At 42.8% G+C, this 16,001-nt stretch overlaps 2 protein-coding genes across 2 annotated transcripts; one reads left to right on the top strand and one right to left on the bottom strand.

Moving 5' to 3' along the window:
• The first annotated feature begins 1,899 nt into the window (after positions 1-1,899).
• LOC119344279 (calcineurin B-like protein 7) lies at positions 1,900-4,244 on the top strand. Its single transcript, XM_037614791.1, has 9 exons — positions 1,900-2,253; positions 2,388-2,543; positions 2,657-2,739; positions 2,855-2,914; positions 3,090-3,198; positions 3,384-3,436; positions 3,717-3,797; positions 3,884-3,996; positions 4,081-4,244. The coding sequence occupies exons 2-9, from the start codon at positions 2,465-2,467 to the stop codon at positions 4,142-4,144; spliced, it is 642 nt and encodes a 213-aa protein (XP_037470688.1). The 5' UTR covers positions 1,900-2,253; positions 2,388-2,464; the 3' UTR covers positions 4,145-4,244.
• Positions 4,245-4,461: 217 nt separating this feature from the next.
• LOC119344265 (GDSL esterase/lipase 7-like) lies at positions 4,462-8,043 on the bottom strand. Its single transcript, XM_037614787.1, has 5 exons — positions 7,752-8,043; positions 7,302-7,459; positions 6,895-7,134; positions 4,965-5,220; positions 4,462-4,842 (listed from the first exon to the last, which is right to left on the bottom strand). The coding sequence occupies exons 1-5, from the start codon at positions 8,041-8,043 to the stop codon at positions 4,613-4,615; spliced, it is 1,176 nt and encodes a 391-aa protein (XP_037470684.1). The 3' UTR covers positions 4,462-4,612.
• Positions 8,044-16,001: the final 7,958 nt, after the last annotated feature.

Genomic DNA, 16,001 nt, shown 5'->3' on the forward strand with positions numbered 1-16,001 from the left:
AAATTCTGTGAACGTCATTTTTTAAGCATGGATTGGGTAGCAAAAAGTTATTTTGGACGAGCCAAGAAAGAGGTAGTTACCGAGGAGTTTTTGCGTGTCCTTTGTTTTCGAGTCGCGCTTGGTCGGTTTTAGGGCAAATTCTGTAAGGTCACGGATGTATGCAACAACTTCCATAAAAGGTGGTTCCCATTTGTTGCAACCACTTAAACATGGGAAATATTCTTCAAAGTTTGTCAGCAACTAAAACATCATTGCCATTGAGATATTTGGGCCAACTCAAGAAGGTGGACCTCCAATTTCACTGAATCTTGCACACCATTATTATGAGCAAGGCAAACCTTTGTATCACCCCTGGTGCCAAGAAGCTAGTGACAATTATATTGCGAGAGTAATCATTCATGTTTGCATGAGGGACAGTTGTAACACAAACAAACTAAGTTCTTCTTTTCTTAATTAATAGATGAGGCAAAGCTTATGTCTCCATTTCGGAAGAAGAAGATATCTCACGCACCCAATGAATTTTGAATAGGCATACGTGACCGTCACAGTTCGTCACTGTCGATGACTTCTCGATGCAGCTGACAGGACTAAGTAAACATTCTCTATCACTCACTCCTTTCAAAATAAGTTTAATCAAATTTATATTAAAATATATTTCACAAAAAAGGTTTATATTAACATGTACAACATAAAAAAACTTGACATTGTAGATCTTAGCAGATTTTTTAGACTTGGTTAAACTTTAAAGGTTTGAATTAATACAATCCTGGAATTTCAATTATTTTAAAGCGGAGGGAGTAGCACGGTTGTACTGCGCATACATACATACCTTTCCTTTTCACTCAGATTATACAAACTGATTTTCTCCCCATCTTATGGCCCAAACAAGACAGCACGCGTCACCCACGCTTTTGATAGATACAAGCCGACATTGACAATTTTTATATCGAGCAGTACAACTCATGGTAGTTGTAAACATCTTGGGTAGGGAGGCCAAGCCTAGCGTACAAACAATCGTTTTTTTTCTTTTTTTGTTTGACAATGGTATATGTATCTCTCTCTCTCTCTTTCTTTTTGTGGTTCGACAGTGGTACTAGCAATTCTTGTCCTCATGGTTTATGCCTTGACACATAGTACCACCGAGACCACCATTCAACGTTGCCCGCATACATTTCAACCACGGTTCAAACTAACCGAACATAATTCAGGCAAAACAGCAGAATTCATTCAAGTTTGGTTATAATTTACATAAAAAGGTCGATATTTCGACCGTTTGACTAAAAAATTAGGAAAAAAAACATAAACCCTATATCAGACGACCACCTCGTACGCGTGGCCACCCTACTTTGTCGTGCCGTCGTCGCCGTCCCTCCAACGACGGAACGACGCCGGAGGGCGGCAACAGCCTTGTTTGGTGGCTGCCTGCCGCTTGCAGAGGAAGGCGCTCTGCCTCCTGCCGCGCGATGTGGGGGCCGCCGCGGCCACTGCCAATGTTGCCTTCGGGGGAAGGGGCGGACCGGAAGAAAATGGGATAGGGAGGGTGGATTTAGTGGGCTGGGGGTGTCGGAGTACTACGTGGCTGTTGTCCAGACTTCCTCAAAGCCCCTCTAGTTTGTCTGGAAAAAACGCGTCTGGACCGCTCGGCGGACCGATACATGTCCGTATTGGATGTCACGGCACGTCCGGGCGGACAGCGGTGCGGACGTATGTGGATGGTTTGAAGGTCCATATTAAAGATGCCCTTATATCCACAACATCAAATACATATAATAGGAATTTAGTAGAACTTCAAATTGGCTACTTAGGCTGCGTTCGGTTTCTCTCGGCTCCTTTAACTCCGCTCCCGGAGCGGATCATACTTTAGCTTAACTAGGCAGAGCTGCCAAAACCCAGCTCCTCAACTCCATGGAGCGGGGAAGTTCCAAACAGGGCCTTAGTATATGTCCTGTCTTGCATAGTGAAAAGAGGGAATGCGTAGACGTGAGGATCTTGCTGCATGCAAGTCAACTCTCGCCTTGTCATGTCTGTTGTGTTGTCAGTGCTGCAATATTCTGTACCGCACTTGTGACGTAGGTCCCTGCTGGCTGTTTGCTGTGCACGCGCATAAATATATGGTATCCTTCTTCTAGCCTCTTCTTCCCCGTTGCATCAGCCATAAGCTTGGAGCCATCCATCTTTCTCCCGATCCACCTGCAGATCTTTACCAGTGTGGATCGAACAAAGCATAAGCATTTTTTGTTTGTTGTTTCCCAGGTGAGCTTTGTGTCTTGGTGTTTCCCTGTGGTTTCTTGGCTGTTTCGCTCTTGCTGGATTTCCCTTTTTCCAGGTAAAATTTTATAATAGATTGGCTTTGTGTTGATGCCAATGTCTTTGCCCTTTTGTCTTAGGTGTTTTGTCCATCCCCTTTCTGCGGAAAGACGGTTGTTAACTGTAAGCAAAAGGCTGGGTTTGTGAGCTGGTCTGTATGGGCTGTGTATCATCGAAGCAGTTCAGACGAGCTCCACCGCATGAGGATGCGGCTCTTCTGGCCAAAGAGACCACATGTGAGCTTCTGTTTTCCTTTCTGGTGATTTGTTCAGTGCAAAAATGAGCCCAGCATACGTTTCCGCTGCCGTTTAGGAGTAATTTCTAATATTTTCTTCCCGCGTGCTCGCAGTTTCTTTGAATGAAGTGGAGGCCCTCTACGAGTTGTTCAAAAAGATTAGCTATTCTATATTCAAGGATGGGCTTATTCACAAGGTATGTATCATGTCTTTCTCATCATCTTCTTCTAGTCAGACGGCAAATTCACCATGTGTTTCCTTCTGCAAACTCTAACCAGGGTCAATTTGCAAACTGCCATTTTGTTCAACAGGAGGAGTTCCAACTTGCTCTCTTCAGGAACAGCAACCGGAAGAACCTTTTCGCTGATCGGGTCAGTCTTTAATTTCTACACCATTCCAACGCTCCAAATAGCTGTAATTTCTCAGACAATTTGGGTGTCCTTCAATTTTGGGGTGACAGCCTGAATATTATCTGTGTGACTGTAAAATTGTTCCAAACTTATGCACAAATATCAACTTGTTTATATGTGTGTTGGACTAGTGCAGATATTTGATCTGTTTGATCTGAAGCGAAACGGTGTGATTGAATTCGAGGAGTTTGTTCGGTCCCTCCACATTTTTCACCCGGATACACCCATGGCAGACAAGATTGCATGTACGAAGCGAAGCCAGCCCCCTTTTCCTCCCAATGTTTGTGTGTGTGTGAATGTTTTAGAAATGACTGGCATTTCATAAATTCTGGGTGCAATTCAAGTAGCAGTAGCCTGGTATATATATTTGGGAGGACTTCTGTCTGTATATGCTTCTCCTATCTGACATCTGAAGTATTCCTTCTCGCAGTTGCATTCAGGTTATATGACCTGCGAGGCACCGGCAGCATTGAACGTGAAGAGGTTTGTATCTTTTAGTTACTGAATTGTTCTGCACATAATGTTTTGGAAACAGTTCTGCTCATAGTCCTCTCAACTGAACATAGCACTTCAAGATGTTTTGAACATACTACCACACACTGCGATTTGCCGATTTAGATGCTTATTATCCTTCGGCTCTGTCGTTACATTCAGCTCCACTGGAAAAATAACACAAAGCCCATTACATACGCGAAGTATAGCACCCACACTACCTTAACAGTTTGACAGTTTGAGCACTTACTGAAACTGGCCGTTCATGCAGTTGAAGGAAATGGTACTTGCAATCCTGAATGAATCGGACCTCCTTCTTTCTGATGATGCCGTCGAACAGATTGTAGATCAGGTACATACACCACATCCAGATGAAATGTTGCTGCACAAGAATAGTTAACACTATGCATACATTTATGCTAACTTATATTCTGACAGACATTCAAGCAGGCAGACCTGAACAGCGACGGGAGGATAGATCCCGACGAATGGAAGGAGTTTGCAAGTAAGAATCCAGCCTTGCTGAAGAACATGACTCTCCCATACCTAAAGTAAGTAGCTTCATATTTTCAGCTTTGGAAAAGAGTGACTGAGAACATTACTCTTGACTGACACCTGAGCATATTGTGATGCAGGGACATAACCATGTCATTCCCCAGCTTTGTTGTCTACTCTGGAGCCGGCGACGAAGAGTTGTAGCAGTAGCAGCCATCGGCACAAGCATCTGTGACTCTGACCTCTCAAGTCTCAGGCATACAACATCATGTTCACAGTACAAATTTTTGGATTATGAAACACCGCTTTGTAGCAGAAACTGCAATAGCAGAATGTGTAGTGAGAAATGGTACACATCACCTCAACAGCTGGGCAATTTTTTTTGTCACCGAATGGGCTAATCACTCTCATATTTACATTTGCAATATCTAACAGTTTGGCCATATAGATTCTTCACAGTACATTTACAGGCGAATATACGTGCATTTAACCTGAACTGTCAAAATCTGACTACTGAACTCCGTGACTCTCCATACACATTTCACTCAAAATTTGACTATTGAACTCCATGGCTCTCGATACACATTTCACTGTCCGACTCGCAGAAGTTCTTTGTCGAAAATGAGAACACAGAAGTTGAGCAAGTAACTGCAATGACGATCCAGGTTGGTTCTACTGCTTCAGCTTCACCATCTCCTGCAAGTTCACTGGATAGCACATCCTGGTGTGCTCACCAGACCACACGTTTTCTGCCAGGATCCGGTTCACAGCATCGGTCGGGTGGAATTCATCCCACCACACATGGCTTGACGCGTCGCTGCACGCCATCTGTGGAAGAACACAGATGAACAGCCCGCCATACTTGCCAAGCCCACAGCAAGCATCAGTGGTGGTCAGAAAGCCTGCAGTTGCAATTCCACCAAAATGAGAAGACTTAGCACTCCATTTAAATGTACTACAAATGTTACAGTTGCGAAGACCCGGAACTCAATTTAAATGCAGTACTAATTATGCATTTGCTCACCATAGCGGTCACGGTTCTCTAGTATGTCCACTGACCCCTCAAATGTATCACAGTAACTGATCATCGAGTCTGGGTACTGGCGGATGAACTCGCTGGACATGTGTCTCAGCCCATAGTTGAACTCGATCACGACGTTGTTGATGTAGTCGATGCATTCCCCATTTTGGCTGCCGTAGTCTGAGAGGAAGTGAGGGGCACAGCCAACAGGAGGAAGACCCATCAGCACGACCTTCCGGACATTGATATTGTACAGATTCTGCATAAATCATCATTGTCAGAAGGTAGTAGGAGACACATGAGTCCAGAACTAGTTTAGACATCAAAAGTGGAGTAATCTGATAAGAACCACATGTATAGAACTAAACAGTAATGGATGCAAAATGGCAATTAATTTGCTACGGTATTGCGAAGAATAAAGAAACTGAAGCAATCCATTACAATTTGCGTCAGCATAGAAATGAGATTATGGAATGAACACAAAGAAAATTTCTACATACAACAAACTACTGGTATATGCATCTTCAATCACCATGCATCACATGTTCTGCTTAAGATTAGGTAACAGAGATAAATTAGGCATAGAGAATCAAATGATCCATGACACATGAACTGAGAAGCACACTTGTACCATGGTCAGATCATGAACAGTTCAATGCAGCGAGATAAATGTGCAAGGTGTTATACAGTTATAGCTGAAAATACAACAGACTGTTTTTTTTAGTTTTCAAGCAACGAGCCTCCTCATCGATTTCCATTAAAGAAACCGGCATAGTTCTACAGAGTATGAGAAACATTAAAGACACAAAACAGGAAGCTAAACCTACAAGCATACAGGTAAAGCAACTACCAGGAACCAACTGCACACAGGCAGATCAAACACGACGATCAAGCATGAGCACCAGAAATTACAGACCAGTGAAAATACATCAAGTTCCACAGATAAAACACTGCATCCCAGAATGAGGGTTCCATCCATGAATTCTGAAAGTACAACAGACTTAACTTGAACCCAAAACAGATGGTAGCACAAACAAAAGTGCTGCCTAAGCATTTCAGAATATATCACAGTTTAATATAGTATGCTGTGGTGTAGCTCGGGTAGCATGAGTAGCACCTTGTGTAGTTTCAGTTTTTCAGTTGGGCTGCCTTTGTATTGCTTCGTTTTCAATAGTTTAGGACTTTTGCTTTTCAGGGTTGTATTTGCTTTGTACTTTGCGTCATCATGACGCCTTCTTCTAATATACAACAACACACATTTAAGTGTGCATTTGAGAGGAAAAAAAAGTTTTAAGACAGTATAATGTCAGTTTGGTTTGAGCCCATGTTTGCCTTACCAAAATGGCCAAAATTTTGGTCAAAGTACTGGTCCTTGAGTTGGCCAATGTTGGAAAGAAAAATGAACTAGAGTTGGTAAAGAGCTATTGGCATGCAAAAAAATTGGAGAGAAGTTTTGGCTGCCATCCATATATAACCTTAAATACCAACTAAACACCATTACACCTCATTGTAGAATCGGGATCATCAATCCAACCATATTTATTTCATATTTTATCAAAATGCCGCATCTAACATCAGTGTGAAACATTTTGCAATCGCAATACCTGTGCAATATTGCAAGAAATAAACCCAAATTCGACAGTAAGAACAATTTGTATGTAGACCATAGGTGAAGGCGTTAAGTTCTAGAACTGCGAACCAACAAGGAAACCTCATTCATTTAAATCACTTTCATGTGTTAATTTCCCAGATAATGATTTCTAGTGTATCCACACAAGAAACTAAGTTATGTCCAAAACGGAATTCGTAGTTACAGATATCCCTGACTACGCGTGGTGCGCATCTCCACAAGTAAAACAATGCACAGCACACTGATAATAAAAAAGGAGGCGAGCAATGGTATACAGAACAAACTGAGGAGCAAGAAGCACACCTTGATTTCCTGCCTCACTGCATTAACAAGGAGCTGATTGAACTCCCATGGGAGATAATGCATCTGCACGCCTGACACATTGCGCAGGTAGTAGTGGATGAAGTCGTTGCTCCCGATCGACACAAAGAACACCGACCTCCTGAACAGGTCGACTGTAGCTGCCTCCCCAAGAGCCAGCGCCAACTGCTCATATGTGTCCTCAACCTGCTGCACCTGCTGGGTCAGCGAGACATGCATCCCCTGCAAGCGCAACCAAAATCGCAAAAACCCCAACCGATTAGCATCAAATTTGGTGTGAAGAAACCACAGATTGACAGCAGAATCATCCCCAAACAGATCTCTCGACAGCACCAAGACGTAATTAATAAGATTGACGCAGAGTTATTGGGAGCGGTGGGAGAACATACCAGCTCAGAGCCACTGCTGGAGAGAATGCCGGCTGCCGCTGAAGCGTAGTTGACGCCTTGGATCATTCCGCCAATGTTGCTGAGGCCAACACCGCCGCCGCCCATGCGCATGCTCTGCTCCAGGTACGGAGGCACGAAGGGAAGCCCCAGCTTCTCCGCTGTGGTACAACAACAAAAGGGATCAGAAATCAAGAGAAGGGGAACTAGGAATGTCGCATGGGGCTGCCATATTCCTGCGGATTCAGACCACAGCAGTGACAGAAGATTACACGGAACAATCGAGGAGAAGAAACAAACAATCATCAGTAGTCATGATGAACCATGGAGACCTAATAAACCGAAACGATCCGCATCTGGAAGCAAGGACGCATAAAATCGAGAAACCAGCACCGCACCAATCCATGGAGAAACCGAGAGAAGCGAGCAGAGACGAGGTCGTGAGCGACGCACCGAGGTAGTCGACGGGGATGCGGCCGTTGGAGAAGCGCCCGGTGGGGCGGTGGGTGTCGAAGTCCCGGCCGTAGGGCTCGCGGTCGGCGCGGGCGAGCGTGCCGAGGTAGTTGTTGGTGCCGACGTCCGACGTGGAGTCGCCGATGACGAAGAGCGCGGGGACGAGCGGGGTGGGGGGTGCCGACGGCGGCGCGGACCGGGGGGTCGAGGCGGCTGCGGAGAGGGGTAGAGCGGAGAGGAGGAGGAGAAGGAGGAGGAGGAGGCACACGAGGTGAGCGAGGGAAGGCGCCATTTCCGGCGAGGCGGTGGCGAGTTCGCGCGCTCTGGGTTGGGAAAGGTGGGGGGAGAAGACCGGTCGGGTTTATGGAAGAGGATGGACTCGCCGCAGACTCGAGTCGCTAACCGCAGTGAGGATGGAGGAAAAGGCCTACATTTGGTGGGCTAGGGCTATGGACTAGAGCAAGTCAGCAAACAGTAGCGGAAACGGGCCCCTTCTCAGCCGATTGATGCACGGCCCCTTGGCCTGTTTGACATCCTTACTTGATCGCCAAGAATGACAAAACGTATAAGAATCCTCAAAAAAAAAAAAAAAGACAAAACGTATAAGAATAGGAGGTCTAGGATAGGGAGATACCCATTGGTTTCTGGTATCTACACTCTATATGGGATTTTAGAAATATACAAAAGAAGTTTTAAAAATCAGAAGTTTTATAGAATAAACTTACTTTCTTTTGCACTAAACCAACGTTGACTTTAGGGGAAAAGTTATTTGTTATCACAGGTCACTGTTCGCACTATTTTTTTGACAGAAATTTTGTTTTTTTAAGAAGTCAAAAGGCCTTCTTATTTTTGTGAATTTTTTTCACAAGTACAATGGAAGGTCAAGTTTATTTCAAAAATATTTTCAGTTCTTTTTTACTTTTTATTTAATTACTTTTTTGCATATAGGGTGTATATACACCCATAGACCAAACGTCTGTGAGCACCTAGGATTCATAGATACTGAGCTTTTCTACTTGGCTATGCTCACGCGTTAAACTTGAAGGGTTCTTTTTTTTAGCAACGGGCAGGAGCTCTACTTTTCATCATCAAGAAGAGGATTTCTCTTCTTTTTTTAGCAACCGTCAGGAAATTCTCTTCTTTTTTTCCCATGAAAAAGAGGAAGAGAATTGGCCAGTTTATTAGGGAAACTAGCCGAAAGCCTGACAGATTGGTCATAGGGTGCTCAAAGTTGTCTATTGCCCGAGAGTTGATTTCTTAAAGCTTGAGGTGGGATCACACCCCTCACAAATTTAGCGTGCTATCGTGCATGACAAATGTGTTCTACAACAAGGACTTATTAAGAGGATGGGGACAAGAGGTCAAAGTAACATATAATAAGCAATGGCCACGGGAACGTCTTCTATGATTGTACTGTATTAAAAATAGTAATGGCTACCTAGAAGGGGGCATTTCAGTCAATACGATGCTTGATCAGCGATGGTGAGCAAGTTCATTGTCTCTTCCTCGACCGAGTGGGATGGTCAGAAGTTGCAACAACATTTTTACCTATGGATGGTGAGAACATGAGGACCATCCCACTACCACTAGAAGGCAAAATGATTTTCGTGCTTGGTTCCATGATAAAAGAGGTTTCTTCATTGTTCGGTCAACATATAATATGCTTATGGTAGGACCAAAGTTATCGATCAGAGGTGAGGTGAATAGGAGATTTAACAAATTCTCCGAGAAATACAATCCTTCAAAGAAAGCCATTGTAACAGATCAACACACTAGTATAAAACTACATTAGAAGTGAAAGGACCTACATGTCGCCTAGAGGGAGTGAATGTGCATTTTAAAAACTCTTATGGATTTGAATTTATCATAATGTGATATTTTTCAAGCATAGATCCTTAATATGCTAGGCTCAATTAAATGCACCAACAACCTACACAAGATCCTAAATTTTGGGAGTGGCTTATTTTTTAAGATGGGAGAGGCAGCTTATTTTTTACACCGCCCAAAAGAACTGTCCCTAAACAAGATAAGCACTTGAAGGAAACTAGCAACAAGGGTGACAAGTACTCGCCTTGAACTCGACAACATATATCGTGAGACAAAAGGAATATAGCACATGCCACATTGTCAAGGTTCATCAAATGATTTTGCACACATGGGAGTCGACACTTTCTGTTAGAAGCCACTACCGACTAATCGAGTCGGATGGGATCCGAGTCATGTCCAAGTCTTTAGTCCCAAACAAGTTGCAGTAGGCTAGAGCTGAAAACCCATAAGATCTTCCAATCAAGTCATGGTTCCGACACGTGGATAGCTAACTTCACGCACTCATGTCCATGGATAGTTCTTTCTTGACATTCCAGTCCTTTGGAACTTCTTTTATGGACTCCTCCCACATGTCAAGTATGATCCACCCCGACCTCTATTGACATTATCAGCACGCTTTAATTGTTTGTTATGCACTAGAGTTTCTAGAGGTCTGTGTTGAATATGCTCAAACCATCTCAGATGATATTAAACAAGTTTCTCTTCAGTATGTGCTACCACAACTCTATCATGTATATCGTCGTTCCGGACCTGATCCTTTCTTGTGTGGCAACACATCCATCTCAACATGTGCATTTTTGCTACACCCAACTATTGAACATGTTGACTTTTAGTCAGCCAACACCCAAGCCATACAACATTGCGGGTCAAATCGTCGTCTTATAGAACCTTCCCTTTGGCTTTGTAGATTGCAACTTCTTGATGACGATCTCTTTATAGCAACAATGATCAGAATGGATAATTTGAAATTTCGTCCGGAGTGAAATCGCCAAAAAGTGTGTTCTCACATGTCACAGTGTACCCCTGACGACTAGCATGGTACAAAAGACACGTCGCTGGAGGAACTTCGCCAGGAGCGCAGTAAGCAAGACATGCTGGTGAGATCTTTTGAGAACCAAAAACCCCACACACCCGGAAGGGAACCCGCCAGGGCACACGATGCCTATAGGATGCCCTAGGTTGGCTTGACTGCCCCTATGTCCTCGGGGTTGAACACAAAGAAAAACGAAGAACGAGGAAGAAAAAAACAAGGGTAAAGGACAAAAGGTAAAGATAAAAGTGATATGTTGGTCTGACGATTGTGTGTTGTTGTTCAATTGGCCATCACCTCTCATCTATATATGAGGCACTTGGACTTATCATACAAGAAAATGACTCCAATTCTAGTTCGAACTAGTGGGTCAGGTCAAAATTTTGTCACATTGCATCTTGCGGAGGTCGCATATGACCTTGGATTGAGATTATCCAAAAAAAGCAAAGTTGTTTGTTTCGACGAGAAGAATTACTTTCATGTTGAACACTTTTTGCTTGAAGCATTCTTGAACCTGATATATGCCATGCTTTATGAAAGGATCGAGAAGAGGTGTCTAGAGGGGGGGGGGTTAGACACTAAGTACCAAAAGTTGCAGTTTTTAACTTCTTTAAGTTTAAGTGGAATTTAGGCACAAGTTTAACACTCACAATACATAACAAGCAAGCATGCAAAGAGTATATGAGCAGCGGAAAGTAAAGCATGCAACTTGCAAGAATGTAAAGGGATGGGATTGAAGGATTCAAACGCAATTGGAGACACAGATGTTTTTGTCGTGGTTCCGATAGGTGGTGCTATCGTACATCCATGTTGATGGAGACTTCAACCCACGAAGGGTAACGGTTGTGCGAGTCCACGGAGGGATCCACCCACAAAGGGTCCACGAAGAAGCAACCTTGTCTATCCCACCATGGCCGTCGCCCACGAAGGACTTGCCTCACTAGTGGTAGATCTTCACGAAGTAGGCGATCTCCTTGCCCTTACAAACTCCTTGGTTCAACTCCACAATCTTGTCGGAGGCTCCCAAGTGACACCTAACCAATCTAGGAGACACCACTCTCCAAGAAGTAACAAATGGTGTGTTGATGATGAACTCCTTGCTCTTGTGCTTCAAATGATAGTCTCCCCAACACTCAACTCTCTCTCACAGGATTTGGATTTGGTGGAAAGAAGATTTGAGTGGAAAGCAACTTGGGGAAGGCTAGAGATAAAGATTCATATGGTAGGAATGGAATATCTTGGCCTCAACACAAGTGTAGGTGGTTCTCTCTCAGAAAATGAATGCTGGAAGTGTAGGTTCATTCTGATGGCTCTCTCCATGAATGAAGAGTGGGTGGAGGGGTATATATAGCCTCCACACAAAATCTAACCGTTACACACAACTTGCCAAACTCGGTGGGACCGAATTGAGAAACTCGGTCGGACCGATTTAGCAATTCTGTGACCGTTAGGATTTTAGGTGGGACCGAAATGCAACTCGGTAGGACGGATATGGTTAGGGTTAGGGCATAACGTAATCTTGGTGAGACCGATTACGCAAACTCGGTGGGACCAATTTTGGTAATAAGCTAACCAGAGAGTTGGTCAGGCAAACTCGGTGAGACCGATTACACAAACCCGGTGGGAACAATTTTTGTAATAAGCTAACCAGAGAGTTTGCATTGTAATTTCGGTAGTACCGATTACTCAAAATCGGTGAGACCGATTTTGGTAATGGACATACACAGGGAGATTACAATCCCATCTTGGTGAGACCGAGATCCCTATCGGTGAAACCGATTTGCCTAGGGTTTGTGGCAGTGGCTATGACATCTGAACTCGGTGGCGCTGGATGGAAATAATCGGTAGGGCCGAGTTAGACTTTTTGGTTTAGGACATATGTGGATGTGAGAAAGTAGTTGAGGGCTTTGGAGCATATCACTAAGCACTTTGAGTAAGCAAGCCATTAAGCAACACCTCATCCCTCCTTGATAGTATTGGCTTTTCTTATAGACTCAATGTGATCTTGGATCACTAAAATAGAAAATGTAGAGTCTTGGTCTTGGAGCTTGAGCCAATCCTTTTGTCCTTAGCATTTTGAAGGGGTTCCACATCCTTTAGTCCATGCCACTCCATTGTTGAACTTGTCTGAAACATACTAGGTAAAAGTGTTAGTCCAACAAGAGATATGTTGACATTAATTACCAAAATCACCCAGGGAGCACTTGTGCTTTCAATCTCCCCCTTTTTGGTAATTGATGACAACATACATCAAAGCTCTAGATAAAGATATAGATAATAGCAAGTAAAGCTTTGGAAAGACATGTAACAGGCATAGGCTCCCCCTACATGTATGCAATCATGTGAATATGGAATATAAGAGCATGTGAATGCATAGACATGACAGAGTAAGCAATGTGTTACATGTATCTTGGCTATATGCATCAGAGAAAAAGACGTGAATATGGGAAATGTACCTTCATGCTCATGAGTCCTTCTCGCAAACAGTATGTACATCAGCAAGAGATCCTCATAAACATGACTGTGATGCATATACTTACCTTGTGGTCTTGAGTTGGCTTAGGATGGAATGAACCTGTGAAAATAAGGTTAGATAACACAGATGCACCTACTAGCCAGAGCAAACAGAAGGAAGCCACAAGAGTACCAAGATTGGGATGACATGTAAAGAGTGAGTACTGAGTACCACATTTGATATAGACATGTCCCCAAAGGTAAAGATGTGCAATGAATTAAAGGATTTCTTTCCCTTAGATGGCTTACTCCCCCTGAATCTAGCATGGGATACTGGGAGAAGATAGGGAACAGAAAATCATAGCTCAAAGAAACAAATGAACAGAGATAATGCAAATAAGCACATATGAACATGTCTTTCCCCTCAAGAAGACATGTGGCATCTCTCCTCTTGAACACCAAGCATATGGGATCCTTGAAGATTACTCTCTCCTTGAGTATTCTCCCCCCTAGAGATATGATTAAGCTTTGATGTGATCTCTCTTTCCCTCTTTGACATCAATTTCCAAGAAGGGTCTTCTGGAATTTGTCGTGAATGGGTTCGGTCCTTGAGTCACAGCACAAAGCACTAAGGTAAATGTGATGCGTGTAGAGGACAAGATTCATTGAGTGGAGCTGGATCAAAAGTGATGCAGGAATAAATGGCAAAATGTCTTTCCTGTAGTGAAATCAGTGGCACCGAGTGGTATGCTTCGGTTGCACCGAAAGAATTCGGTTAGACCGAGAACAAGAAACCGGTGTGACCGAGTTCATAAAAAAAACATTTGTCACCGCAGCTCACTAGACAAGTAAGATCTCACAAGGATTTGCAAGGAACTAACTAAAATATTTGCAATGAATTGGATGCAGGGAATGCAAAACAAAATAGAAAAGAAAAGAAATCTAGATGAAGTTTTTTTTGAAAGGGGAAACAAATATGCATGAGACAAATGCAAGAGCACAGAAAAGAACACAAGAGAACTTCATCTAGAGATGGTCGGCGACAAAGTCACCTATGTTAGAGTATATTGACTTAGGAGTCAAGTGAGATCACTTGATCATAGGTCATACTCATCGTTTAAGCTCAAAATGGGGTTACCATTTTTCGTTTAAGCATCTTGATGTATTCACATCTTGTCGAGTTTCTTTGACTCATGACTTGGAGTAAAGCTTCTCTAAGATGGGATGACATAACTTGGATGGTGGTGTTGATCGTGATCATGTAGTTGAACTTGTGTGGGTTGCTCAAGGTTGATGTAACTCATCAAGAGTTGGGAGCACCACTTGGAATTTGAGTTCATCTACCTACATGGGTTAGTTTTTGCAAGGAAGAGCACTTGTGTATCCAAAATGATAATCATGAAACTCAACATAGAATTTGTCAAAGGATATGTTTGAATGGTTTAGTTCTTCCTTTTTCTTCAACCACCATTGTGTAGAGACTTGGTGATGTAGAAATTGCTCAAGATGTGAGTGAGTTGCAATCTCATAGATTTAGATTCATCCAAGTACCTACATGGGTTAGATAACATGCAAGGTGCAAATATATCCAAGACATAAGAGAAATATCAAGGATTAGTCATAAGCTCATGTCTTGCATGTATCCAATGGAGCTCCTACTCCAAGTTTGAAGCATCAATGATGTTCAATTCACCTCTTAACCTGCAAAACACTTTCTCATCAAGTGGTTTAGTGAATGTATCTGCTAATTACTCTTCGGTGCGAACATGCTTAAGATTAATGTCCCCTTTGGCAACATGATCTCGAATGAAATGATGACGAACTTCAATATGCTTAGTTCAAGAGTGTTGCACGGGATTGTTAGCAATCTTGATAGCACTTTCATTGTCACAAAGTAATGGAACATGTTTCACATATATCCCATAATCTTTAAGAGTTTGGGTCATCCAAAGTAATTGAGCACAACATGAACCAGCGGCACGCTTCGGCGGTGGATAAGGATACTGAGTTTTGTTTCTTGGAAGACCAAGGCACAAGAGATCTACCAAGAAATTGACAAGTACCCGAAGTGGACTTTCTATCAACCTTGTCACCGGCATAGTCCGAGTCGGAGTAGCCAACAAGATCGAAAGAGGCCCTCTTTGGATACCAAATGCCAAAGTTTGGTGTATGGATTAAGTATCTCACTATCCTTTTCACGGCCTTAAGATGACATTCTTTAGGAGCAGCTTGATATCGTGCACACATGCACACACTTAGCATGATATCGGGACGTGAAGCACATAGATATAACAATGAACCAATCATAGAGCGATAAACCTTTTGATCGACCAGTTCACCACCTTTGGTCAAATCAAGATGTCCACTAGTAGGCATGGGTGTAGTCATACCTTTGCATTCTTGCATATTGAACTTCTTGTTTTCCTTGGTGTACTTTGTTTGAGAGACAAAGGTACCTTCCTTAGTTTGCTTGATTTGCAAACCAAGAAAGAATTTGAGTTCACTCATCATAGACATCTCAAACTTCTCCGACATTAGCTTTCCAAACTTTTCACTAAAATGAGGGTTAGTAGAACCAAATATAATATAATCAACATAGATTTGGCATACAAATAGTTCTCCATTGACCCTTTTAGTAAAAAGAGTAGAATCAATTTTCCCAATTTCAAAGCCTTTTTCAATAAGGAACTTGGTCAAGCATTTATACCATGCTCTAGGAGCTTGTTTAAGACCATAAAGAGCTTTGTGCAGTTTGTAAACATGATCAGATTTCTTAGGATTAAGAAAGCCGGGAGGTTGCTTAACATAAACTTCCTCCTCTATTTCACCATTTAGAAAAGCACTTTTAATGTCCATTTGGTACAAGGTGATATCATGGTGATTAGCATAGGCAAGTAAGATGCGAATGGACTCAAGTCTAGCAACGGGAGCATAAGTCT

Source organism: Triticum dicoccoides, chromosome 1B (genome assembly GCF_002162155.2).
Source record: "Triticum dicoccoides isolate Atlit2015 ecotype Zavitan chromosome 1B, WEW_v2.0, whole genome shotgun sequence".
In the NCBI taxonomy this organism is placed as follows: domain Eukaryota; kingdom Viridiplantae; phylum Streptophyta; class Magnoliopsida; order Poales; family Poaceae; genus Triticum; species Triticum dicoccoides.

Excerpts from the sequence above, each read along its gene's own strand:
- LOC119344279 (XM_037614791.1), top strand. The coding sequence starts at position 2,465 with ATGGGCTGTGTATCATCGAAGCAGTTCAGACGAGCTCCACCGCATGAG. Across the intron at positions 2,740-2,854 it reads AGGATGGGCTTATTCACAAG|GAGGAGTTCCAACTTGCTCT; the intron begins GTATGTATCATG and ends TTTGTTCAACAG. Across the intron at positions 2,915-3,089 it reads AGAACCTTTTCGCTGATCGG|ATATTTGATCTGTTTGATCT; the intron begins GTCAGTCTTTAA and ends GGACTAGTGCAG.
- LOC119344265 (XM_037614787.1), bottom strand. The coding sequence starts at position 8,043 with ATGGCGCCTTCCCTCGCTCACCTCGTGTGCCTCCTCCTCCTCCTTCTC. Across the intron at positions 7,135-7,301 it reads CCAGCAGTGGCTCTGAGCTG|GGGATGCATGTCTCGCTGAC; the intron begins GTATGTTCTCCC and ends TTGCGCTTGCAG. Across the intron at positions 4,843-4,964 it reads AGAGAACCGTGACCGCTATG|GCTTTCTGACCACCACTGAT; the intron begins GTGAGCAAATGC and ends TTGCAACTGCAG.